Raw genomic sequence first — 26,277 nt, 5'->3', positions numbered from 1 at the left:
GTGAAAAAAGTGAATTATCCCCTGCAGCTGATACCTTACAGAGAGGAAGGGGAATGAGCGAGAGAGGTTTGTGCTATTAAAGGATAACTTCATCCAAAACTCAATTTCCTAAGTGAAACTTAGTCCCAGAAGATTACTTACTTACTGTGTTTCGGTGTTTATTGAATACTGAGTGTATACCTGCTTTGCTCTGTTCATCCTCACTCCCAGCGGTCAGGGAACAAGGAGAGTGCGGGAGACATCCGTGGTCACTTCACCCTTCTTCTGGCTCCTTCTTTTCTCGGCGTGTTTACCACCGACAACATACGGCCGGTGCCAGCGTGTAGAGCAGTGTTGGGCACATAGCTAAGCTGTATCGTATGAACACCAATCTGATCTAACTTAAAATATTCCATCCACAATTTAATTTTCAGTTTTAATTAATCTTTAACATATACTCTTCTAGAAACAGAATTATTTAATCGTTTAAAGACAATATTGTGAGTTTGAGTGAGGACGACAGATCCATTGTAACACAAATCTTTCTGTTAAACCTTCACTGTTGAATTATAATTGGATACTCCATCAAGCTGAGTTTGTTTACATGCTAATTTCTTGCAATTCCTTCCAGGCACGCCTGCCTCTGAAGTGGATGGCACCAGAGAGCATTTTTGATAAAGTTTACACCACTCAGAGTGACGTCTGGTCGTTTGGGGTTCTCCTGTGGGAGATTTTCTCACTTGGTAAGTGAAACAATGGGGACTGCTTCATTTCAACTGCTGAATGGTAATCCCTAATGACACTTGTGCATACCTGTCATCCTGACTCCTTTCACAGTGCGCTAAAAGTCTGTTTTTTTCTTCCCCCACAAATTTTCCAACCACAATCACCTGGACTGTATTAACAGTGTTTAAGCCTCTATTTATCAACGTGCGGTGAAAGAAAATGTTCATGGCAGTGATAGAAAATCTCCTATCACCGCAATTTATCATGAAAATATCACCGGAGAAACTGAATGATATTATCTCTGTAGAATTTCCTTTGGTTGGTAGCTATGTTATTATCTACAATTTTGTCGAGTTTATTTTGGGATAGTCTATATAGTTCTACATTTTCTAGAGGTTTTAGTGAGTTCTGTAGTTTGGTGATTTGGATGTCTAATTTTTCAAGTGAGACCTTTCAGTTTATGGTGATCAGTTCCATCCATTGGTAGGAGAAAGTTCCAATGACGTTGTTCCATTCTTTCTCGAAATCTTAGTTACGCGGTATAGACGTGGGTCTTCTGTGGATTCCTGAGCCTCTCATCTGTGTTCTATGTAGTCGCTTAATGTTGAATGGTCCCACCATTGTTAAATTGCTGTGAAGAACAATTTTTCCAGTTTTAGGAAGTTAGTACAGAAATTATCCTCTGTTGGATTTTAGGTTGGCATTTCTGTGGGGTCTAAGCAGAAGATGTTGTCAAGTTTGTCCTTTCTTTGTGTTCTGATGTTCCCCATGTTGGTGTTGAGGATCAGCTGACTGTCCGGTTGGACCTTTGGAAAGTTACAGAGGTTGTAGGAGTGTTGGGCACTCCTGGACATCTGCGCTTGTGAATGTGGAGTCTGTAGTGGTGGTTGCTGCCCAACGGAGGTTACAGTGGTTCCAGTCCTGTGGGTTATGATTTCATGGAGGTTTCTGGGGTGCAGCGTAGAAGGAGGTGTCAGTGTTGTGTCTCTTTCATTGTGTGGAAATGGTTGTGTTGGTGTACGCTTACCTGGGTATGCGCCAGCTTGACTTTGCGGTGCGTTGTTCCTGAGAGGTTCTTTTAGGTGGGGACTGGTGGTGGTTGTTTTTCTTGGGTTGCTCTGTGGCATGTGTTGGTTGTTGGATGTGAGTCTATGTCCGGAGAGAGAACACAACAACAACACCTCCTTTGACAATGCGCCACGGAACCCTTGATCAAATCATAACCCACAGGACTGGAATCCCTGTAACCTCCATTAGGCGGCAGGCACCACCACAGACTCCACAGTCACCAGCACTGATATCCAGGAGTGTCCAACACTCAGGATATAACAGCAGGAAAATATTGGACAAACTGATTAAAAAGATTTCAGGTTTTCAATTACAATGTGATTGATTAGCTTAAAGAAAAAGTTAAAATAATTGTAATAATATATCATTTGAAGAGTCTAAGTAGTTAAGCTGTTTATACTTTGGTCAATCCAGTGTCCAATTTGGCCACACATATAGGTGGCGCAATTGGACAAGAACTGTCATTTTGCCCCTGGGCCAATGACTGGATCACGTAAAGCGTGACCGAGGCCCGTTATGGTGGTTGGGAGATAACCGCAGATAACCGCCATCAGCCTGTGTGTGGGGCTCCTTTCACACATACTAAATAGCCGCTGTCATGCCGATAGTGATGTGATTGATTTAATTTGATTATTATTTGGCGTTATAGTTGTTTTCGGGCCAGAGACCGCAATATCATATGGCCTGTATTAAACAGTGCGCGTAATGATACTACATTGTCCTTACAGGTGCTTCTCCTTATCCCGGAGTTCAAATTAACGAGGAGTTTTGTCAGCGGCTGAAGGATGGAACGCGTATGCGAGCACCGGAATATGCTACAACAGACGTGTAAGTCCAATTACTCTCTTTGTAATGACTGGGTCACAGAATACAATACAGAAAGATCTTCCAGTTCTCTTTAAAACAAAAACAATCGGAGGATAATTTTCACAGCTCTTTTAGATTCTGATTTCAGCCCGATGCCCCAGGTTACAAATATTTTCCTTATCGTAGCTTAAAATTTAGTTTTTAGTTGCCAACTTTTGAGACAACTGAAAACTACATAACATTCCACGGAAGTGTTTGTAGTGTTCCTGGCAGGCAGTCAGGGAACCCCCTGTGTGTTCAGGAACTGGGTTATTACAAGTTGTTGTCATGCCAACTCTGCAATACCTGAGTCCGGGAGACTTCTTATCACATAAGACGCTTTCCGATATTCATCCCAGACGGACACTGTTCATACTGCTAGCCAGCTCTCATTTCCTGGGAAAAACTGACGGAGCTTTGTGATAAGAGGAACAAGAAAATATTGTCAGTTTTTTTTCCCTAATGAAATTCAGTATCAGGCTGAGCAGCTTAGCTGGGTATTTTCTAAACAAATTGACCTTGAGATGCATTACACTATTAAGCGCTCAATAACAATATCATATTACTCTTTAGAGGAGAAGATCAATAATTTTGTGGGCATGAGCTTCGATCTAGCACATCAAACTCAAAAATAGCAGTGAGGACCCATTGGAGTGAGGGTCACATTAGCTCTTATGGGAGCCACAGTCATCTCTCGGAATAAATGTTATGTTATTAAAGGGGGTTAATACGTGTGTGTTTGTGCGTGTGTGTGTGTGCGTGTGTGTGCGTATATAATGTGACAGCATTTGGATTAATCCAACTTTGTATATTTCAACCATGATTTAAATAAAACAAGACATAATACAATTTAATAGAAAACAATATCAGCACTGCGGAAACAGAGGGAACGGTTCAAAACAATGGGGGCACAGTTTGTTAACATTCATAGAATTTGCTGAACACCACAAATTAAGAATGAGAGGGCAACACGTGACCCACAAAGCGCTGATTCTACAGACGTCTATGCCCATGGAATGCCCTGGTCCTCCCGTTGCATTATTTGCCCATCTGCAAACACACCATCTTTGTGTGAACAGATGCCACGATGGGTGTCCAACCAAACACAACAACTCTACCAGCACGCAGGTGCAGCTACTTTTGGTAGCTGTCATAAATGACTTGCAAATAATTACATAACATATGACTGGAACTCTCACGAATTTAAACATGAGATACTTATGTGAAATTATGCTTCATAGGCTTTTATGAGCATTTTTTAAAAAAGAAAATCCATTGAAGCAGAAAAATGCCGTTTATCCTTAATGCAAATCAGTCATGAGTCCAAATTGTAAGAGAATATGCATCCCAATTTCTAGATATCCACTGTTAAAACTAGGAAATATTACAGATCAACACATCATTTAAGATGCTTAATTTCATACAGTCCATTATAGTAAAGAACACAAGATTAGTTAGAAAATGTTGTTCCCAAAGCAAAAGGTTTAAGGAGAACCCACCTTGGACCAGTTCTCCTGCTCTGTTCAGCCACCAAGATGTTCTCCTTCACAAAATGATTCCAAGGAACGCCAACTAACTACATCTTTAGCATAAGTGGCAAAAGGAAACCCATGTTTAGCCAATTCATGTGTAGGATTTGTTTATTTTCATTACCCTGAAAAGCTCAGGTCTGTACCTACACAGGAGACCTCTTGTCACATATAATAGCAATGGAAATAAACACAGCTGCCTGGACAACATAATATTCTTAATGTAGCGTTCCCATTTAAATGTATAAATAATAAATATATTCATTTCATTTGCTAGAATAATAAGATATTATTTCCCAGTATCGGTGTAATTCTGTGTAATGCAGCTTGACGTATTATAAAGTGTGAGCCTGGAGTGAATGATGATGAATTCAGCCCTGAATAAAGTGAGGTATTTGTGAACTGACAGAGATTGTCTTGCAGTTATCGCATCATGTTGAGCTGCTGGCATGGAGATCCCAAGGAGCGGCCAACGTTCACTGATCTGGTGGAGATCCTGGGTGACCTGCTACAAGAGAATGTACAACAGGTATGATAAATGGCTCTGTTTATTTAGATTACAATGGCAGTAATATATAAATTGTAAATGTAACCATCAGTCCTTTAAGTTGGAGCTGTCTAATCGTAGGCTCTTGGGCTACATGCCATCACCTAGGGCCTGATTCATTAAGGATCTTAACTTGAGAAACGTCTTATTTCAGTCTCCTGGACAAAACCATGGTACAATGCAAGGGGTGCAAATTAGTATTCTGTTTTGCACATAAGTTAAATACTGACTGTTTTTTCATGTAGCACACTAACTTATGTGCAAAACAGAATACTAATTTGCACCCCTTGCATTGTAACATGGTTTTGTCCAGGAAACTGAAATAAGAGGTTTCTCAGGTTAAGATCCTTAATGAATCAGGCACATAGTGCTTATTTTGTCCCTATGTCCAACAACTGCATAAACTATGGTCCCATAATTGTACTGTTTATCCGACCGTCTTCGTGTGAGTACTTGGGCAGCTCTGCTTTAAGTAATTATAGCAGTGCTGTCTAAATATGCCTATGAAGAGGCCTGCAGCTATATTATAACTAGATGATGGTGTCCCTGATGCTTTAAAAATACATTCACACACACACTTTTGCATGTATAGTGGACTTGCCCCCACTTGGGACAAAGTGTAATCCATTCTTATTTCTATGTTCGAACAACCAATCCCCAAAGATTCTTGGGGCTAGATTTACTAAGCTGCGGGTTTGAAAAAGTGGGGATGTTGCCTATAGCAACCAATCAGATTCTAGCTGTCATTTTGTAGAAATCTGATTGGTTGCTATAGGCAACATTCCCACATTTTAAAACCCACAGCTTAGTAAATCTAGCCCTTGGACTGTTCTCCTCTCTCATCTTCTAGAAGATGTGAGCACTCATCCTAAAAAAATGATCTCCCATTACCAGCCAATAATTATCTGGTAACAGAGGATAACTCAATATCCACTAGAAGAAAAGACAGTCCCAGCTCTCAACACTTTTACATGCAGTGCTCAAAAAGAATTACATTGGTATATAAATGAAATCACAAATAGCATTAAACCATAGATATTGTACCCTATGCGACCTTATAATTTCAAGCTCCCTTTACCCGCAGGAAGGGAAGGACTATATCCCTCTGAATGATTCCCAGAGCTCAGAAGAGATGGACCTATCCCAGTCTCCGATCTGCCCGCAACATAACTCTGACGAGGAGGAGTGTGACATGAGACTGCACTGCCATAACCTGGCTGTAAGGTGAGACCGTGTGTAACTGAATGATTACTAACTCCTTTACACCCTCACCCCTATTCTTTGCAGTTTGTTATTATTGGATAATTAATGCTATCACATACACCACATAATGTGGAGGCAAGGGCAGCGGAACAGCTCCTGGAGAAGAGAGAGAACTCTGGCGCTCTCTGCTGCTATTTCACATCGCAGGCAGCACTGTGTAGGGTAGATAGGTAAGGATGGCACAGCCAATTCTAGAATAATAACCATGAACTGCAAAGACTATATGGGCTGGAGAACAGAGGCAAGAGGCATTACTTTTAGGATCACCTACAATGTAAAAAAAAGTTTAGTAAGAACCTTGACTGACAAAGAGCAGTAACACCATTAATAACATTAGTAACTTTTACAGCTCAAGAACTCATGATTTCATTAAGGGCACCTCCTGCCTATACACACCAGAGCTGGTCCAATATTCATGAATGCGGCCAAATAACTCACTATTGGTTTTCAAAACGGTTATCATAGGTTGTTCCCTAAGTTTTCCAGATCTTTTATCTAGATCTGTCTTTGTATTCTCCATTTCTTTAACACTTTCAGGATAGACTCCTAGGGCCTGATTCATTAAGAATCTTAACTTAAGAAACTTCTTATTTAAGTCTCCTGGACAAAACCATGTTACAATGGAAGGGGTGCAAATTAGTATTTTGTTTTGCACATAAGTTAAATACTGACTGTTTTTTCATGTAGCACACAAATACTTGATAGCTTATTTGTACACATTTATTTTGCCTGCACAGATACTACAACTGTGTTTCATTTCCTGGCTGCTTCACTGGGGGCAACCAAATCCACTGCTCATCAAGGGTGAAAACGTTTGAAGAATTTCCGATGACAAATGTGCCGCATAAAGGTCACCCGGTAAGTTCAGTCTAGTTTCACAAAGGTTCAAGAAACAGAACAGAGCAAAGTAAAAGTATTTTTATTGGAAGATTTGCTTTTATGATTTTGTATTTCATAGAAGCCAAACATTTGTTTTTATTTTCTAAACTCTGCTAGAAACGTGGTCATTACAATCTGATTGGTTGCTCTGGGTTACAGCAGCTTTTGTGTGTTGCACCAGTTTTCATAAATATCCTCCTTGTTTTAGGTATCATTCAAATGTTGCAAATGTCAGCTTTGCACATATGTAAGCTATTATCTTCTCTGCTGTGGTCAGACTATGGCCGGCATTTATGAAACCTGGTGCACGAGATGAAGGTGCTGTAGCCAATAGCGACCTGGTTTCTAGCATTTTTCTGCCCCCAAATTGCTAAACCCCGAATCTCTTGGGTCCTACAAAACCAGAACTGTCTTAAGAAACTCTGGATTGTTTGGGGGTAAAAAGATGCCGCACAATGTGCAGTTTTCCCTTTACATATTCATGTTGTGTAGTCCTGTACTCTCTACACTGTCCTTCTTAGGGAGGACAAAAGATGACACCGGGCTCCAATCCAGAGCCACAGGGGCCAGTAATTTCCATTAAAATTTTCAGGTTGGACTCTATTTTATGATCTAAGTTTTATTCATCATTGATATGGTTATATTTTAATTGGTTAATAAATTAGGTGAATATTTGGGAATCTTTCTGCACTAGTGCCGCTTATTTGTAAGCATGACACACAAAATTAGACTTGTGGGGAAAGTTATCCTTGTATTTGGTAAACAAAATCTAAAATAGCATCCGCTTTTATGGTGGATAAAAGACCCTACAGACTAGTCTTGTATGTTGCTCCGTATAGACCTTTCTCCATCAGAGTTTAGGGTTCTCTGGATTAGAACACATTTTAATTGCAATAATGCTGTCTAATTTTGCTCTCCGGTGTTTCTTTCGTCTAAGAGTTCTTACCTCTGGGGGGACAGTCCCAATTTCATACTGGTAAGAGTAACATGACCTAGTTGAAATGGGTGTGGCATCATGTGAGGATCAGGACAGGGTGTACATGGATCAGGGTGTACATGGATCAGGGTGTACCATAACTTTTCCTGTTTTACTGGTCAGGAATGCTGGCAGATGGTATCATGGTTTTGGCTATTGTCAGGCTCAGATTTGTGGAAAGTCATAGGCCCCAGGCATAGGGTGGCAGATTTGCAGAGGTGACAGACTGTTTTTGTTCATTATGTATACCTGACAACATAAAAATGAATCATTTATATTAGCGGTACAATACATTTATTTTTTTATTCACATGGTCAGTAGGATCGCTGTGAAGCAATGAAAACTCGGGTGTGTGCTAGGTGTCCCTAATCGTGTTCTTTTCTTTCTGTTCCGGGAAACAGGACAATCAGACGGACAGTGGGATGGTACTGGCCTCAGAGGAGCTGGAGAGGATAGAGAACAGACACAGGACAGATGGAGGTTTCAGGTAATTGATGCACACGCTTGTGTTTACAGATGACTTTACATTTGCATCTTCAGGATTTTTGTATGCAGTTACTTAAAGGTCAGCTTTTGCCTGTAGTGGAAGCCATTTTGTGAATGCAGCCTATAAATTCACTAGGAAACATGAGTACTGATTCTGACACAAAATGGCTGCCTGCACTGTGTATATGGTTGCACATTAATCATACTTACCTACTTTCTTCAGCTCCCTTCCGGGAGCCAGCCAGTGGAGGGGGGCGTGAAGGGGCGGGGTGGCCGAAATCGCGTCATTTCGGCCCCGCCCCCTGTGACGTCATGACGCAAATTGCGTCATTTGACAGCGGGGGCGGGGCCAAACGCCGCGATTCACCGGGAATCGCGGCGTTTGGGATCTAATTCTGCCCACTTCACTAGGAAGTGGGGCACTTCCTAGTGAAGTGGGCAGAATTCGGGAGATTGCCACACTCGCCCGGGAGTCCGGGAGACTCTCACAAAATGCGGGAGTCTCCCGGACATTCCGGGAGAGTTGGCAAGTATGACATTAATACATTTTTGACATAGACCATTTACCCTGTTCTTTTATTTTCCCTATTTTTCCTTTTCCATTTTACTTAAATCTTAGTGAATTTTATTTAAGCCCATTTCTCACAGTACCACTTATGTTTTTCTCATTTGTATGGCAATTGATTGTCTCTCAAATCTCCTTTCTGTTATTCTTAACATCAGATATTGTTCATTTACATTTCTATGACTAAACATTATGTGTGACCAAGAGTCTCTTCATGAAAATAGTAATTATCATGGAGATAACTGTAATTCTAATTAATTACTGAGCTTTATTCAGCTGCCCTGTCATAAATAGAGGCACAAGTGTGAGATGGACAAAAATCAACAGCGTAGTTAACTTTACATGAGGTGTCATCTACAGCCTGTAATATCCCCATCTTTGTGACATTATTTTTTAACACACTTGCCTAATTTATGACCCTCTCCTCTGTGAGGAGAACATATGTATAAAAATATACAAAGATGGGAGAGACCATTCAGTGCATAACATCACATCATTTATATTGGTTGTTTGGTACCAATGAGAATGCCCCACAAGGCATATAATAAATACATCTTTTTATCATATGCCTTGTGGTGCATTGTCATTGGTACCAAACAACCAATATAAATGATGTGATGTTATGCACTGAATGGTCTCTCCCATCTTTGTATATTTATATATATTGTTTCCTGGTAGTGTTTGTGCGCTGGTAATTTTTGTGATTTTTGTTGGCCTATATTGTGGGTCGTCGCTTCCCCATTTTCCAGCTGCAGCCATATCCAGGCATATATCTTCATATATTTATTTTTAGCGCCCATATTTCTATATATCTGTGGGTTTGTTATGTAACTATGTATTATGTCCTCGGATATGTTTTTATAACAGCGGTTTATCTAACTATTTTCACCACAGCAGTAAAAGTTCCCGTAGAAACAAGGAAATGGCGTCTGGCTGTTCATCCTTTCAGAACAGGAGTCACCCGTCATACCCATCTTATAGCGGAGGGCAGACATTTTACAACAGTGAATATGGAGAGCTGTCGGAACACTCAGAGGGGGACAGCTTTACTCCCCCTGGCGGCTCTGGCAGCCCCGGGCTTATCCATGCCTCCTTCTTCTCTGATGAAAACTGAGGACTCTGCAACTGGAAAATGGCCCTTAGGAGCCTACACATTTTCTCTTAATATTCATACATGAAAAACTCAGCCGACTACACCGAGGGGAAGGGAAAGGGCTTCTGTCTGCCCCGCAAAGGCTGAGCCGGAGATACTCTGGACTACTCTGATTCTGCAGCAAAAGAATATAATCTGGAGAGTGAAATACAGTGAAATAAAAATAAGGACCATGATAGAATTTGTGGTTTATTCCAATAATAAGAGACAGTAATGCAGAAAAGATCTTGTTTCCACAATGCTGAGAATTCAAACATGGACATGGTTTTAAAATAATGAGTGGAATTCTATGAGGAAAGTGCATTCACTAATGTTTATATTCAGTATTTAAGTATCCTATCTGCAAACTGAAACATTGGCGATCTCTTTTGTTTCCCAGTGTGAAAAAATAATAATAGAACCATGTTGTATATCTTCCTATAAAGCTGTATTATGATGCTGTAAACTGAACCTTGTTGTGTTGGTTGTATTGGGGGACATATATGTAAAGAGCTTCACTGCAAAAAACATGCTGCAACCTGTAGAAACGGAATCAGGTGTGTTCCAAACTGTGTTGGAGAAACGCGTTACCATCTGATTGGTTGCTACGGGTTATGGCAATTCTTTTTGCGCATTTAGCAGTTTTTACAAATGTCCTCAACATGTCTTAGAATAAATATAGTGAGGAATAGGCAAACCATCATAGCCCCTGTCTTTGCTGTTTCCAAAATCCTTGAACCGAGAATGGTTGATCAAAGATCTTTACTGCAAAAACAACTAATTTATATTGCCTTCGTTATATGTATTTCCCTAGCTAAATAGTTTCTCACAAGAAGAATGTCTAAACTGCAATGAGGGAATGCATTTCATTCTCAGTTACAACTTTTTACTGATCTTGTGAACTAATGAAGCGCACACATTGAAGACAACTGCCATCATTTCTCTAAACAACCTAGTTAATCATAGTACCTGGTGGATTGGGCTCACAGTAGACTGTCAGACTTTGTCTAATAGAGACTTCTAATAATTTCTTCAGGGATCAGAAAGAATAACAGATATCTTAAAAATATCAAGCTTGTTTCTATCCTTTAAAGGATAACTCCACATGAAAATAATGTTGGTTATTTAAATCCATATGATAGATAGGATGAGAATAACCGACCTTCCTTTGCAATACCTGTAACCAGACACAAACTGTGAACTGCACTTATTGTTTCCATGGATACAGGTTTTGCTAAGGAAGGTCAGTTATTCACAAGCTATCTGTCAGATTACAGCAACAGTGTGTTGCTGAGTTTTCACTGGCTATTGCAGGCAGAAGTTCATATTTAAAGTATTAGGAGTTATTCGTGTAACATGTAGGACCCAACATAATAATTTTACTAGGGCAACATCAGTTTTGAGCGTAGTTAGGCTTTAACATGGACGAAGTTTCCTTTTTTAATTAAGATGGTACCTCTACATTAGCAGCTAGAGTACTGAATGCTGTAAAACTACATTTTATTTATTTTAAAAATGTAATTGGAAATTTAAAAATTAAGTAAAGCCAGTGTTTGACATTAATACATTTCAAATGCTGAAATAATATACATTTAATAACTGGAGTGTTTAAACTTAACTAAGTATATGTCCATTGGGCTTTTCTTTCTCTGTAGCAGGTTGCCATTTTAGATGGGGAGGTGCTTCCCTAAATAAAGATGCATTGACTGACTGACACTCTTACAGTCTTGCCCTGTACTAACGCACAATGTGGATTGGTGGATTAATTCAAAGAGCAAGGTCTAGTTTATTTTTTTACATGTATCAAATCCCATTAGGACAATCATAAAGATGTGGGAGGGGCTTCCATTTTCTGTAATGGACTGAGGAGTCCATACTTTTAAGCAGAGGTGCAATGGAATGTCACGTTAACAAGGAGGAATGTATTTTTCCTTCGCGGCTCATAAATTTGGGAATTTAGTGGTCCTTAAAAAGAATATCTATTATTTGTAAAGTTAAAGTTCCCAGAACACATCAAATCACACATTTACATGACTTTATTAGCGGTAAATTAACAACATGACTTTCAGTGTCAGGTCTAAGATATTAATTAAAAAAATAAGTGATATACAAAGCCCATGCACAGAGAACAGATCATTTATAATAATGCAATGCTATTCATAACAGAGGTACTTTTTAAAATTGAGGTGACCTAAAAAGTAAGAAGGCAATGTAAGTTTAGTAAAAAGTGATTAATAGAAGGGCCCTGGGGAACAAATTATTAAACAAGTCATTAATGGCTTTTAAGGCTCCAGCCTGTGTGTTTTTTTAAAGTGTAGCTGTCGACCACATAATGCGGAGGCAGCCATTTTGTGAGTGAACCAGTACTGAGATTGCAATCAATTTACTTGTGTCTCAGTGATGTCCATGGTTCCTAATGAATTTATAGGCGGCATTCTCAGGAATATTGGTTGAAGTCACAAAATGGCTGCTTCCACTGGGTACGCTGGTGCTTAATCTCCAAAACGAATCCATTGTACAGTATATGTATGAAGAAGTTTTTCCTGCTGGAACTGGATATGTTACCATGTACAAGACGAAGACAAGCAAATCATGGACACAGCAGCATTAAAAAAGACCTAATCAAAAGCTGGCATAGGCGGCTCAAATATTGCCCCAATTATTCTGACCACTAGAGCTCATGCTGGAATATATCCTAAGGATACTTCGGACGGTGGAGTTGGATCCTCTCGGTCTGAAGAAGGTTAACTTCTGTGCTTAACCATGTCTGTATCATCTATCTCTGAAGCTCACCAGCTGTTGAACTACAAATTCCAGCATCCTCTACCATCTAGCTGCATGTAGCCATGTGCAACATCCGAGCCCTTACCAAAGACTTATTTTCTATGTACTATGTAAAGGGAATACTGATACCTGCTATGTTTTGATATAATATATACCTTTTATATATGAATATATATTAGTATACAAACATATTTTTCTGTTGATCTCTAACTGTATTTATTTTCTTTCTGATTTATCAAAATACAAGAGTGAAAGCTAAGGATGAAAACCCCATATTCAGGTCTAAAGACCAGGGTGTATATTTACTAAACTGCGGGTTTGAAAAAGTGGAGATGCTGCCTATGGCAACCAATCAGATTCTAGCTGTCATTTATTTAGTGCATTCTACAAAATGACAGTTAGAATCTGATTGGTTGCCATAGGCAGCATCTCCACATTTTCAAACCCACCGTTTAGTAAATCTAGCCCCAGAGCTTCGTCCAATTTGGGTGCCCATATAGATAACCAAATAGGGCGGATCCAGTCAAACAACCATCAGGCTGATCAACCAACTAATGTAGTAATAACCAATGTGAGGGTCCAAAAAGCTTATAAAAGAGACAGGTGTGAAAGATCTATATTGGTGGCACTGGTGAAGTGTTGGACATTGGAGGCCTGGATGTCATATGTGGAACTTTTGACCAGAAGTAACATCTAACTTTGGGCCTCTTCTTATTGATTCTGGCATCAAAATAAATATATTCCGGTCTTTCATGATTATTCGACCAATAAGGGACGTTTCAAAAAGGAAAAAAAAGTTGATAGAGCATTTGGAAACCCCTCTCTAAAAATCCTGCAGGTGTCCCTTCATTTCTGTTTTATTATGTGTCACTTTTGAGTGTTTACTTTAAGGATGAGCGGGCTCGGATTACCGAAATCCGAGCCCATCCGAACAGTGCGGATGCGACGGGATCCGAGCACTGTTCGGGTACTTCCGGCCGCCAAACGAATCCAAAACGAGGCTATGACATCCAAGTCTCGCGTCGGATCTCGTGAGACTCGGATGTCATAAATGCCCCACTCGCGGCCGCCATCTTCATTCTCCCTGCGATCACTGTCGAGGGAGGTTGATATCCTGTGCTCTGTTATTATACTAATTTACTATAGTCAAGTGGTCCTTTGTCCAGTGCTCTGTCCTGCTGAGTCCAGTAGTACTTTTTCCAGTGCTCTGTCCTGCTGATTCTAGTGGTGCTTTGTCCAGTGCTCTGTCCTGCTGATTCCAGTGGTGCTTTGTCCAGTGCTCTGTCCTGCTGATTCCAGTGGTGCTTTGGCCAGTGTCTGTCCTGCTGAGTCCAGTGGTGCTTTTCTCCTGAGTTTTTTTGGGCTAAGTCCATAGTAAATTTTATAATTATAATAAAATCTTCTAAAAATGTAAAAAAAATAAAAAAAAAATATTAAAAAAATAATTTAAAAAAAATATAATTAAGTATAAAAAATATTCTAGAGCAATATATTCCTGCAGTCCCAAAAAATAGGAACTGCAATCTATATTACTATGTTTACTCTTTCAGCAGTCCAAAAAATAGGAACTGCAATCTATATTTCTACGTTCACTGTTTCTGCAGTCCAAAAAATAGGAACTGCAATCTATATTACTACGTTCACTGTTTCTGCAGTCCAAAAAATAGGAACTACAATCTATATTTATACGTTCATTGTTTCTGCAGTCCAAAAAATAGGAACTGTAATCTATATTTATACGTTCACTGTTTCTGCAGTCCAAAAAATAGGAACTGTAATCTATATTACTACGTTTACTCTTTTAGAAGTCCAAAAAATAGGAACAGTAATCTATATTACTATGTTTACTCTTTCAGCAGTCCAAAAAATAGGAACTGCAATCTATATTTCTACGTTCACTGTTTCTGCAGTCCAAAAAATAGGAACTGCAATCTATATTACTACGTTCACTGTTTCTGCAGTCCAAAAAATAGGAACTACAATCTATATTTATACGTTCACTGTTTCTGCAGTCCAAAAAATAGGAACTGTAATCTATATTTCTACGTTCACTGTTTCTGCAGTCCAAAAATTAGGAACTGCAATCTATATTTCTACGTTCACTGTTTCTGCAGTCCAAAAAATAGGAACTGCAATCTATATTACAACGTTCACTGTTTCTGCAGTCCAAAAAATAGGAACTGCAATCTATATTTTAGAGATGAGCGCACTCGGATTTCTGAAATCCGAGCCCACCCGAACGTTGCCGATCCGAGTCGGATCCGAGACAGATCCGGGTATTGGCGCCAAATTCAAATCTGAAACTGAGGCTCTGACTCATAATCCCGTTGTCGGATCTCGCGATACTCGGATCCTATAAATTCCCCGCTAGTCGCCGCCATCTTCACTCGGGCATTGATCAGGGTAGAGGGAGGGTGTGTTAGGTGGTCCTCTGTCCTGGTAGATCTCGTGCTGTGCTGTTTAGTTCTGTGCTGTGCTGTGCTGTGCTGTGTTCTGCAGTATCAGTCCAGTGGTGCTGTGTGCTGTGCTCTGTCCTTCTGAGGTCAGTGGTGCTGCTGGGTCCTGTGCTGTGTCCTGTTCAGTCCAGTGGTGCTGTGTCCTGTGCTCTGTGCTTCTAAGGGCATAGTTATTTCCCCAATATTCCCCTGTGTTTAAAAAAATAAAAAAAAGTTATTTAAAAAAATACCAAAAACTAATTTAATTTTTTTTAATTACCACAAAATTTGCACAACCAATCCTGCAGTATAAGCCCATTGGTACTGCAATATTACCAAGTTCACACATTCAGCAGTTAAAGTCCAGTGGTACTGCAATATTACAAAGTTCACACATTCTGCAGTATCAGTCCAGTGGTGCTGTGTCCTGTGCTCTGTCCTGCTGAGTTCCATAGTGCAGCTGGGTCCTGTGCCGTGTCCTGTTCAGTCCAGTGGTGCTGTGTCCTGTGCTCTGTGCTTCTAAGGGCATAGTTATTTCCCCATTATTCCCAAGTTTTTAAAAAATAAAAAAAAAGTAAAAAAAAATTTAAAATTTAAAATTTAAAAAAAAATATATAATTATAACCAAATTTGCAAAACCAATCCAGCAGTATAAGTCCATTGGTACTGCAATATTACAAAGTTCACACATTCTGCAGTATCAGTCCAGTGGTGCTGTGTCCTGTGCTCTGTCCCAAAAGAGGCACTGGCGGGGATGCTGATAACATCTGGTCCGGACTGAAGGACCTGCCAACCATTGCAGACATGTCTACTCTCGCTGCATTGGATGCTGTCACAATAGAAAAAATTGTGGATGATTACTTTGCTGACACCATCCAAGTAGACATGTCAGACAGTCCATATTGTTACTGGCAGGAAAAAAAGGCAGTTTGGAAGCCCCTGTACAAACTGGCTCTATTTTACCTGAGTTGTCCCCCCTCCAGTGTGTACTCGGAAAGAGTTTTTAGTGCAGCGGGGAACCTGGTCAGTGAGCGGCGAAGGAGGTTGCTTCCTCATAACGTTGAAAAAATGATGTTTATAAAATGAATAATCAATTCCTCAATGAAGTACAGCACTGCCCTCCAGATACTACAGAGGGACCTGTGGTTGTGGAGTCCAGCGGGGACGAATTGATAATGTGTGATGAGGAGGAAGTACACACTGTAGGGGGAGAGGAATCAGAGGTTGAGGATGAGGACGACATCTTGCCTCAGTAGAGCCTGTTTAGTCTGTACAGGGAGAGATGAATAGCTTTTTTGGTGTGGGGGCCCAAACAAACCAATCATTTCAGCCAAAGTTGTTTGGTAGGCCCTGTCGCTGAAATGATTGGTTTGTTAAAGTGTGCATGTCCTATTTCAACAACATAAGGGTGGGTGTGAGGGCCCAAGGACAATTCCATCTTGGAACTTTTTTTTTTGCATTATATGACCAAACAACAGTCGTTTGCCATGTTCAAAAAGTAAAACCAAATTTAAACAAATTCAAGAAATTAAACCAAAAGTAAAATGCCCTGTCATAATTTAAAACAAGAGGTATTGACGTGCTCTAAAACTACTGTATTGTTGTTTATATTTTATAAACACTACACTTGAAAGCTTGAGTCTTTCAATAAAAAAGTAACTGTCCATTGCACGAATATTTGCAACAGGGACAATTTTAGGGTAAAGAAAGTCAACTAATAACACTTCGACGCTGTCTGTCTTTATAAACACTGCACTTGGAAGTTGGAGGAGGTATTGTGGCCCCGGCACCAAATTTACTACCGGGGCCACTCCACTGTGCAGTCCATATTTAGGTGTATCAGATATTAAACAACGGTGACAGTTGATGCCCAATTTTTTAATTATATTGTGGCCTCGGTACCAAATTGTGTACCGGGGCCACCACACTACGCAGTCCATACCCTTTTTTGGTGGAATTCTCACCCGTGGAGGGTTTTTTAATTATATTGTGGCCTCGGTACCAAATTGTGTACCGGGGCCACCACACTACGCAGTCAAGATAGATAGATGCGTATCATAGATAAAGTACATTCAGTGGTGTGGGGCAAATTGAAAAATATTCAAAATGCACTGACATTATCAAAAACAAGAGGTTGTCACACGCTAAAACTCCAACATGTATATGATGGAGAGGATGGAGGAGCAGCCGTATGTGCAGTGTAATGCAGACCTGTTGAAGGTTTTTTATATATTTTATTGTGGTGCCCAGTGCCCACTCCTCTACGCAGTCCAGATACATTTATTGGTGCGAATCATAAAAGTTCAGGGTTTTTAATATATATTGTGGTGACCCACTCCTCTACGCAGTCCAGGTACATTTATTGGTGCGAATCATACAAGTTGATGGTTTTCTTATTATATATATTGTGGTGACCCACTCCTCTACGCAGTCCAGGTACATTTATTGGTGCGAATCATAAAAGTTCAGGGTTTTTAATATATATTGTGGTGACCCACTCCTCTACGCAGTCCAGGTACATTTATTGGTGCGAATCATACAAGTTGATGGTTTTCTTATTATATATATTGTGGTGACCCACTCCTCTACGCAGTCCAGATACATTTATTGGTGCGAATCATAAAAGTTCAGGGTTTTTAATATATATTGTGGTGACCCACTCCTCTACGCAGTCCAGGTACATTTATTGGTGCGAATCATACAAGTTCAGGGTTTTTAATATATATTGTGATGACCCACTCCTCTACGCAGTCCAGGTACATTTATTGGTGCGAATCATACAAGTTCAGGGTTTTCTTATTATATATATTGTGGTGACCCACTCCTCTACGCAGTCCAGAAAGATACCTCGTTGCAACGTTTTGGACTAATAACTATATTGTGAGGTGTTCAGAATACACTGTAAATTAGTGGAAATGCTTGTTATTGAATGTTATTGAGGTTACTAATAGCATAGGAGTGAAAATAAGCCCAAAAACTTGATTTTTAAACTTTTTATGTTTTTTCCAAAAAAAATCCGAATCCAAAACCTTAAATCCGAACCGAGACCTTTCGTCAAGTGTTTTGCGAGACAAATCCGAACCCCAAAAATAATGAAAATCCGGATCCAAAACACAAAACACGAGACCTCAAAAGTCGCCGGTGCACATCCCTACTATATTTATACGTTCACTGTTTCTGCAGTCCAAAAAATAGGAACTGCAATCTATATTTATACGTTCACTGTTTCTGCAGTCCAAAAAATAGGAACTGTAATCTATATTACTACGTTTACTCTTTCAGCAGTCCAAAAAATAGGAACAGTAATCTATATTTCTACGTTCACTGTTTCTGCAGTCCAAAAAATAGGAACTGCAATCTATATTACTACGTTCACTGTTTCAGCAGTCCCAAAGTGTGTGTGGTTTAGGGGTACTCTCTCTTGTGCTGCATATAACGGAGTACAAAAATTTGGAGGATAAAGTAGGGAAAGATCAAGACCCACTTCCTCCTAATGCTGAAGCTGCTGCCACTAGTCAAACTTCAACACCTGTGGCTGCGAGGAAAAAGCTCAGTTTTCCTAAAATACCCGCTGGCGGGGATGCTGAGAACATCTGGTCCGGACTGAAGGACCTGCCAACCATTGCAGACATGTCTACTCTCGCTGCATTGGATGCTGTCACAATTGAAAAAATGGTGGAGGATTATTTTGCTGACACCATCCAAATAGACATGTCAGACAGTCCATATTCTTACTGGCCAGAAAAAAAGGCAGTTTGGAAGCCCCTGTACAAACTGTCTCTATTTTACCTGAGTTGTCCCCCCTCCAGTGTGTACTCAGAAAGAGTTTTAAGTGCAGCGGGGAACCTGGTCAGTGAGCGGCGAAGGAGGCTGCTTCCGCAAAACGTTGAAAAAATGATGTTCATAAAAATGAATTATCAATTCCTCAATCAAGAACGGCACTGCCCTCCAGAGACTACAGAGGGACCTGTGGTTGTGGAGTCCAGCGGGGACGAATTAATAATGTGTGAGGATGAGGAAGTACACACTGAAGGGGGAGAGGAATCAGAGAATGAGGATGAGGACAACATCTTGCCTCAGTAGAGCCAGTTTAGTTTGTACAGGGAGAGATGAACAGCTTTTTTTGTGTGGGGGCCCAAACAAAGCAATCATTTCAGCCACAGTAGTTTGGTAGGCCCTGTCGCTGAAATGATTGGTTTGGTAAAGTGTGCATGTCCTATTTCAACAACATCAGGGTGGGTGGGAGGGCCCAAGGACAATTCCATCTTGCAACTCTTTTTTGGGCATTATGTGACCATCCAACAGTTGTTTGCCATGAGCACGAAGTACGACAGTAGTCATCCTATGGCAAAGCGGATAACTGCGGCCCTAACAGCTATGTTGGTGTTAGACGTGTATCCGGTGTCCGCCATCTGTGCAGTGCAATTTAGACCAGTTGAAGGAGGTATTGTGGCCCCGGTACCAAATTGGGTACCGGGGCCACTCCACTACGCAGTCCAGAAATCTTAGTATCAGATATTAAACTACGTTCACTGTTCCTGCTACATCAAAGAAGCATGAACCTGCCCTGCCAGCAACAAAAACGAGAGGTAGTGACGCGCTTGAACTCCACCCTCTATATGCTGCAGAGGATGGAGGAGCAGAAAAAGGCCATTCAAGCCTACACAGCCACCTACGATGGGTCACGTGTTTGTGCCGCCGACTTGTGTGGCTTTGCTTAGACATCCAGCTACCTTGGTGCAACCTTTTGGACTAAAAACAATATTGTGAGGTGTAAGGTGTTCACAATAGACTGGAAATTAGTGGAAATGAATGTTATTGAGGTTAATAATAGTGTAGGAGTGAAAAAAAAACCGAAATATGGATTTTAGCACTATGTATGCTTTTTTAAAAATAAATCAGAACCCAAAACCCAAAATCAGAACCAAAACCTTTCGTGGGTTGTTTTGGCAAAACAAATCAGAATCCAAAACCTCAAGCTAATCAGAACCCAAAACCCAAAACACCAAAAGTGCCCGGTGCACACCCTTAGTTTACTTTTATTACATTGGTCATAAAGCACATAGAAATGAGCTTTCCCATTAAACTTTTATATATAAATGTTATATGTTATTAATGTTCCAAATAGAGGCACTTCCTGAGTACCTGTATATTTACTAAACTGCGAGTTTGAAAAAGTGGAGATGTTGCCTATAGCAACCAATCAGATTCTAGTTATCATTTATTTAGTACATTCTACAAAATGACAGCTAGAATCTGATTGGTTGCTATAGTTAACATCTCCACTTTTTCAAACCAGCAGTTTAGTAAATATACCCCAACTCCTTTTTCTAGGAGGAAATGGCTGCACAATTAAGCAGCGCTCTTCTAAATACGCCTTATTTACCTCTAGGATCTTTTTAAAATAATCTCTTCTCATAAGACAAAATCTCGTGTTTGCATGTTGGTACATAAGTAGGAGCAATCATGCACCTAACCTACACATCAAGAGATGCCCTGGGCTGCCCAGCTTCGCCTATTTAAAGATGCTAAATTTTGCACCCCAGCTGCTATAGTGACACACAAAACTAGATGCGTGATGTCATAAAACTAAGGTTAATTTTTATTTGACTAATATTTAAAAGGTGTGTATACTTAGCTAATGTTAACAGCCACTTCATGTATTTAACAGTAATCAATCTGGTAGACACTTAGGGCTAGATTTACTAAACTGCGGGTTTGTAAAAGTGGAGTTGTTGCCTATAGCAACCATTCAGATTCTAGTTTTCATTTATTTAGTGCATTCTGCAAAATGAAAGCTAGAATCTGATTGTTTGCTATAGGCAACATCTCCACTTTTTCAAACCCGCAGTTTAGTAAATATACCCCTTAGTGGGGCGGGAAGCGTTCAACGCAAGAATGGACTGCTTGTTATGGCTGTGGAATTGTGTTGGAATCTGCAGGATCTATAGTTATTAATATTTCCATTGGTACAATTGTAGTTCTGCTGTGGTAAGAGCCAATAGGTTAATAGGAGTTACCACCGATGGGTTAGGCATGAGTATGCTGCGATTTCATATGTCCCACAGGTTTTATGTAAGGATAAAACATAATGTAAATGTGAGATCTTATGTCCAGTAGTCAGGATTCCTAGTCCTATGCTGGAATAGATTGGAGACCACACTTACACAATTCACTGACACTAAAAGACTTGGAGGTGCCATTATGGGTGGCCCCTCCAACACCCCAAAACATCCCTCATTCACCCTCTTTATTTCTCACCAAGAACCTGTCTCTTCCTCTGTAATAAATTTAGGGTTCTTTGACTTGGCAAAATAAAAAACCCTCATTATGAATGTTCAATTATGAACATTTCGACTACATCACAGAATGTGCACTAATCTTAGCCTGTAGAAGAGCGTAGAAAGTGATTAGCTGCCAGCTAATAATGTGACCCATTGTGCAGCTCACTTCCAATCACTTGTCACCCTCATCGGCCTGGAATACCCTACTTGCTTAAATGGGTTTTCCACTATCCGACGTCTTTAATTTATTGGCTTGTATATGTCATCCTTCAACATTTACAAAATAAATGTATTTATATAACTGGCTTCCTTCTGTACTTATCAGGCATGTATTTAGTACATGTATGTAAGACAGCAGAAAGCTGCTCTCTGGTAACAACTGTGTCCAGTAAAGTGTGCAGAGCTGTGCTGTATCAATACTTGTCTAGTTATCCTACATTGGTCCGGGAGGCGAGCTGGGAAAAGAGGAAGTGGACAAGGGTTGATGACATAATATTCGTTATCAAATGGGCATAACAATGGTGTTGTGAAGCCCCTCCCACATCAGTAAACTGGCCGGTACAGGTGTGATTACACTATTCATATAACCATGTCCCTGCCCCTCACTGTTCACTGTGGTGTGTGTGGCACAATGTAGTAAGTTGCGTCATGCACCCGCCCACCTTGCGGAAGGTAAAGCTGGGTACACACTACACAGTTTTCAACCAATAATCGGCTAAATCAGCCGACATACGACCGCTCGTTCAAAAGTCGGGTCAGTGTGTGCAGTGACACGATGGTCGAAAGTCTGCCCAAATGGACGATTGTCGCCTCATTTGGTTGGTCGTACCGTTTAATATTTTCGTTCCAATCTCGTTTCCGTTGTGTAGTGTGTATAAACTTCCGACCGATCCACAATAGTGAGTACGAAATTACAGTCATTGCTCTCGACAACATGGCTAAAAAAAGTCGCTAACGGGACGTCCGCTCTTCCCTTTTTCATCCTAAACAAGGCTAGTGTGTATGCAGTCCATGGACCGAGCGATCAGAACATCGATTGCATGTAAAATCGCTCGGGATAAAAAGTTGGTCGAAATTTCTGTAGTGTGTACCCAGCTTAAGCGCTCCCCAGGAGAATTGTTCTCTCAGGAGTCTGTGAGGGGGGGAGCTTCCCGGATAATATAGGCAGGGGCAGGCTGGGCAGGGTGGCAGGGGGGCATCTGACCCCCGGGATGGTCCCATAGTGGGCTACCTTGGGCTGGGCCACTGGGCCACCTGCATTTTTTTCCATTAAAATATGCTGCTGAGTTGGGTCATGCCCGGTGGGCTATAATTTCCCAGCCCTCCCCTGAATATAGGCAACTATGGTTGTATCGAAGGGCAGCGGAAATAAGCAGCTTAGTCTGAAGATATAAATACATGACTACAACACACAGAGGGAACACAAAAAAAAGCACCTGGGGTCATTTCCAAGTGCAAAATGCAGAGCAATTGCAATATTGGGTGCGCTGTGTGCCTCGACTTGCACAAATGCACCTAGATTTCAATTGGGAGAGTAAGATGTTCACCTCTGTGGAGGAGTGGCAGATTGCACAGACAGAGGGGAGGATTTTGGAAGCACAAAGTAGGTGCAGAAATGTAGGTGCAGAAATTCATTTTCATTTTCAGGAGCAAGATTATAAAGGGGACAAAGAGGTGGACAGGGCACACTTTCATGGGCTTTCCTTATCATGTATGGTCAAATCCATACCACAAAAGGTTTTGAATTAAGCGTCAGATCAGAGACAGCCAAGATTGGATCTCACCCAGGGCCGGTGCAAGGTTGCCCGGCACCCTAGGCAAAGCTTAAGCTTGCCCCCCCCCCCCCCCCCCCCCCCCCAAATAAAAAAAAATTCTAATTTCCCAGCCACTAACACACTTAAAAATAATAACTCTTACCTCCTCTTGGCTGGCTACAATGCAGTCCAGATGTCTGACGCAGCACTGATGTCTGATGCAGAATGCTGTCCAGGCTTCACTGCTGCCCAGGAGCAAACACAGGATATCTAGAGTGGAGGCTCCAAATGCTAGACTTCAGAACAAAACAAACGAAAGAAAAGAAAACATGACATCACTCACCTGTTACACACTGACATGTACCCCGCTGCCCACCAACTTCACTCACACATGCCCATCTGCCCACTAGCTGTTCTCACATATGTCACCCCTTGCCCATCAGCTTGTGTCACATATGCTAGCCACATAACACCAGCTTTACTCACATGCCCCCCTGCCCACTACTTGGCTTTTTTTTTTTTTGTATTTGGCCACTACTTGGCTCTCCTCTGTTGCTGTCTATTAATGTATTCTGTAGATGATATATTAAATATACTAACACATGCAAATAAATAGAGAAAGGTAATCTAAATGACAGATAATCCAGACCGTTCTATTTTATTTGCATTTGTTAATGTATTCTGCAGATGTAAAATTAATTATACTAATAGAGGGCAACAAAGGAGAGCCAAATAGAGGGCAAATACTAATACACATAAATGGTTCCTTAACTATCCTAGAGTAGCCCCAGCAAGGTGAATTAAAGCTGTGCTTCATTATGCATCGCTGCATTTTGTCACGGCACTATTTTAGTATAAAGACCCCATAGTCTCTAACTCAAGGACATTTCTAAGTGTAATCCCCCGTCTCCCTATTTGCTCCAGCCTCCTCCTCCCCCCCCCCAATTTTCTGTAGCATCCATTCTCCCCCCCTTTCTGTAGCCTCCATTCCCCCCCTTTGTATAGCCTCCATTCTCCCCACTTTGTATAGCCTCCATTCTCCCCCCCTTTGTATAGCCTCCATTAACCCCCTTTGTATAGCCTCCATTCTCCCCCTTTCTATAGCCTCCATTCTCCCCCTTTCTATAGCCTCCATTCTCCCCCTTTGTATAGCCTCCATTCTCCCCCCTTTGTATAGCCTCCATTCTCCCCCTTTGTATAGCCTCCATTCTCCCCCTTTGTATAGCCTCCATTCTCCCCCCTTTGTATAGCCTCCATTCTCCCTCCTTACTGTAGCTTCCATTCTCCCTCCTTACTGTAACTTCCATTCCCCTCTTTCTGTAGCTTCCGTTCTTCCCCTTTGTATAGCCACCGTTCTCTCCCCCCTTTGTATAGCCTCCATTCTCCCCCCTTTGTATAGCCTCCATTCTCCCTCCTTACTGTAACTTCCATTCCCCTCTTTCTGTAGCTTCCGTTCTCCCCCTATGTATAGCATCCGTCCCCGGTCCCCTCCTGTTATCTGTAGCCTCCTCTTTCCTGTACTCACCTTAACTTCTTCATTTTCCTTCCTTTCTCTTCTTCCTCGCTTCTGTCTTCTTTCTCTGTCTCCTCTACACTGGCAGCGTCGTGCGTCGTGACGTCACGACGCTGCCAGGCGCCGGGTAAATTTTAAACTGCGGTGCTGCTACAGTGCAGCACCGCATTATAGCGATCGAGCGGGCGGGCGAGCGGGCGGGCAAGCGGGCGAGCGGGCGGGCGGACAAGCGGGAGGGCGGGCGGGAGCATTTATTTAATTATCACTGGGTCCCCCACTTCAGTGCCGCCCTCCAGAGCCCGGTGCCCTAGGCAACTGCCTAACGTTGCCTAATGGGAGCGCCGGGCCTGATCTCACCCTATATTTTTAATGAGACAAAACAGTTTCTATGCAGAGTGCACTGTGTAAAGTAAAAATGAAATGTTTAAAAAATGGTCTCTCTAAATCCTCAAGAACCCAAGTGTGAGATTTCCCCTATAACACAAAGACCACGAGTGTGATAGTAAAATCCAGCCTAAAGATGTTTCAGGGTTGGTGTCCTTATGGGGGTGGGTGCAAAAAAAAGTGCTTCCCATCCCAAGACACTACCAGCCCAACAATTAAAGGAGATGGGGCTCTTTCCAACCCCTGTGGCAATGAGGACGGTTACTTAACAAGTTTAGGACCCCTGGTGTAGCACCACCCCTGCCCCTTATACTAAAGGAGTAAACTGAAAAAAACAACACAACACATGAACATTGATTGAATAAAAGACTTCCCAAAATCCTTGTTCCCCCCCAAAAAAATATTCTTTCTTTCTTGATTAATTATAGTCCACATAGGGTGGCAAAGTTTTCCCCCCAAAAAACATTGACTCACATACTACATAAGCAATGTGAAATGATTAAAGTCAGGAGTCCCCAGGACACCTTTGTACTGGCAGCCAATCACATGCATTTTCCCATGCTGCCTGCCTGTGAGTGGCTAGATGGTCAATGAACAAATTGAATCAACAAACTTAAGCAGAGCTCATAGACAGAATATATTAAACAATAAACAACAGTAGGATAAGGACTTATACTGACCTCTTGTGGTGTAGTGGACTCCAAACCATGTCACCACTAAATAATAAATAAATAATATAAAAATATAGTATATAAATTGGAAACAATTGGTGTATCCATATAACTACAAGGATAAGTGTGTGACAATTTAGGTGGATGAAAATGTCAAAGCATTGAGATTAATGAATTTCTTCTATGTATCAATGAAAGCCTGCAAATGCCTTATCCACTTTGCACCAATGATTTACTAATCTTCCTTAAAAATCAAGCAGGACCAAGGTTGAATTAGCATTTATTTTTAAAAAAAAAAGAAAAAAGAAAAATCAGGCAAAAATAAACAATGCCAATTCAAATATGTTTGAGGAGCAGAGGTTTGTATTTTGTATTCATTGTTTGCATTTGTACATTATGAATTTATGCCTGTAGATGGTGCTATAGCATTGAAAAAGTTTAACAGTTTTTTTCCAT

General features: G+C 41.0%; 1 protein-coding gene across 2 annotated transcripts in view; it reads left to right on the top strand.

Moving 5' to 3' along the window:
• The window catches only part of FLT4 (fms related receptor tyrosine kinase 4), a 162,410-nt gene extending 149,426 nt beyond the window's left edge, over positions 1–12,984 (top strand). Inside the window, exons 24-30 of one of the 2 annotated variants that reach the window (XM_075210034.1) lie at positions 611–722; positions 2,502–2,601; positions 4,572–4,677; positions 5,780–5,919; positions 6,696–6,816; positions 8,215–8,300; positions 9,762–12,984. In XM_075210034.1, coding sequence (XP_075066135.1) covers positions 611–722; positions 2,502–2,601; positions 4,572–4,677; positions 5,780–5,919; positions 6,696–6,816; positions 8,215–8,300; positions 9,762–9,978 — 882 coding nt within the window. In that variant the 3' untranslated portion in view covers positions 9,979–12,984. Of the gene's footprint in view, positions 1–610; positions 723–2,501; positions 2,602–4,571; positions 4,678–5,779; positions 5,920–6,695; positions 6,817–8,214; positions 8,301–9,758 lie in introns of both variants that reach the window. The other variant, XM_075210033.1, reaches the window with a different exon arrangement.
• The last annotated feature ends 13,293 nt before the right edge of the window (positions 12,985–26,277 follow it).

This window comes from Mixophyes fleayi, chromosome 4 (genome assembly GCF_038048845.1).
Source record: "Mixophyes fleayi isolate aMixFle1 chromosome 4, aMixFle1.hap1, whole genome shotgun sequence".
Lineage (NCBI taxonomy): Eukaryota > Metazoa > Chordata > Amphibia > Anura > Limnodynastidae > Mixophyes > Mixophyes fleayi.
The sequence above is the reverse complement of the archived record's forward strand: the minus strand, read 5'-3'. Positions and strand labels throughout refer to the sequence as shown.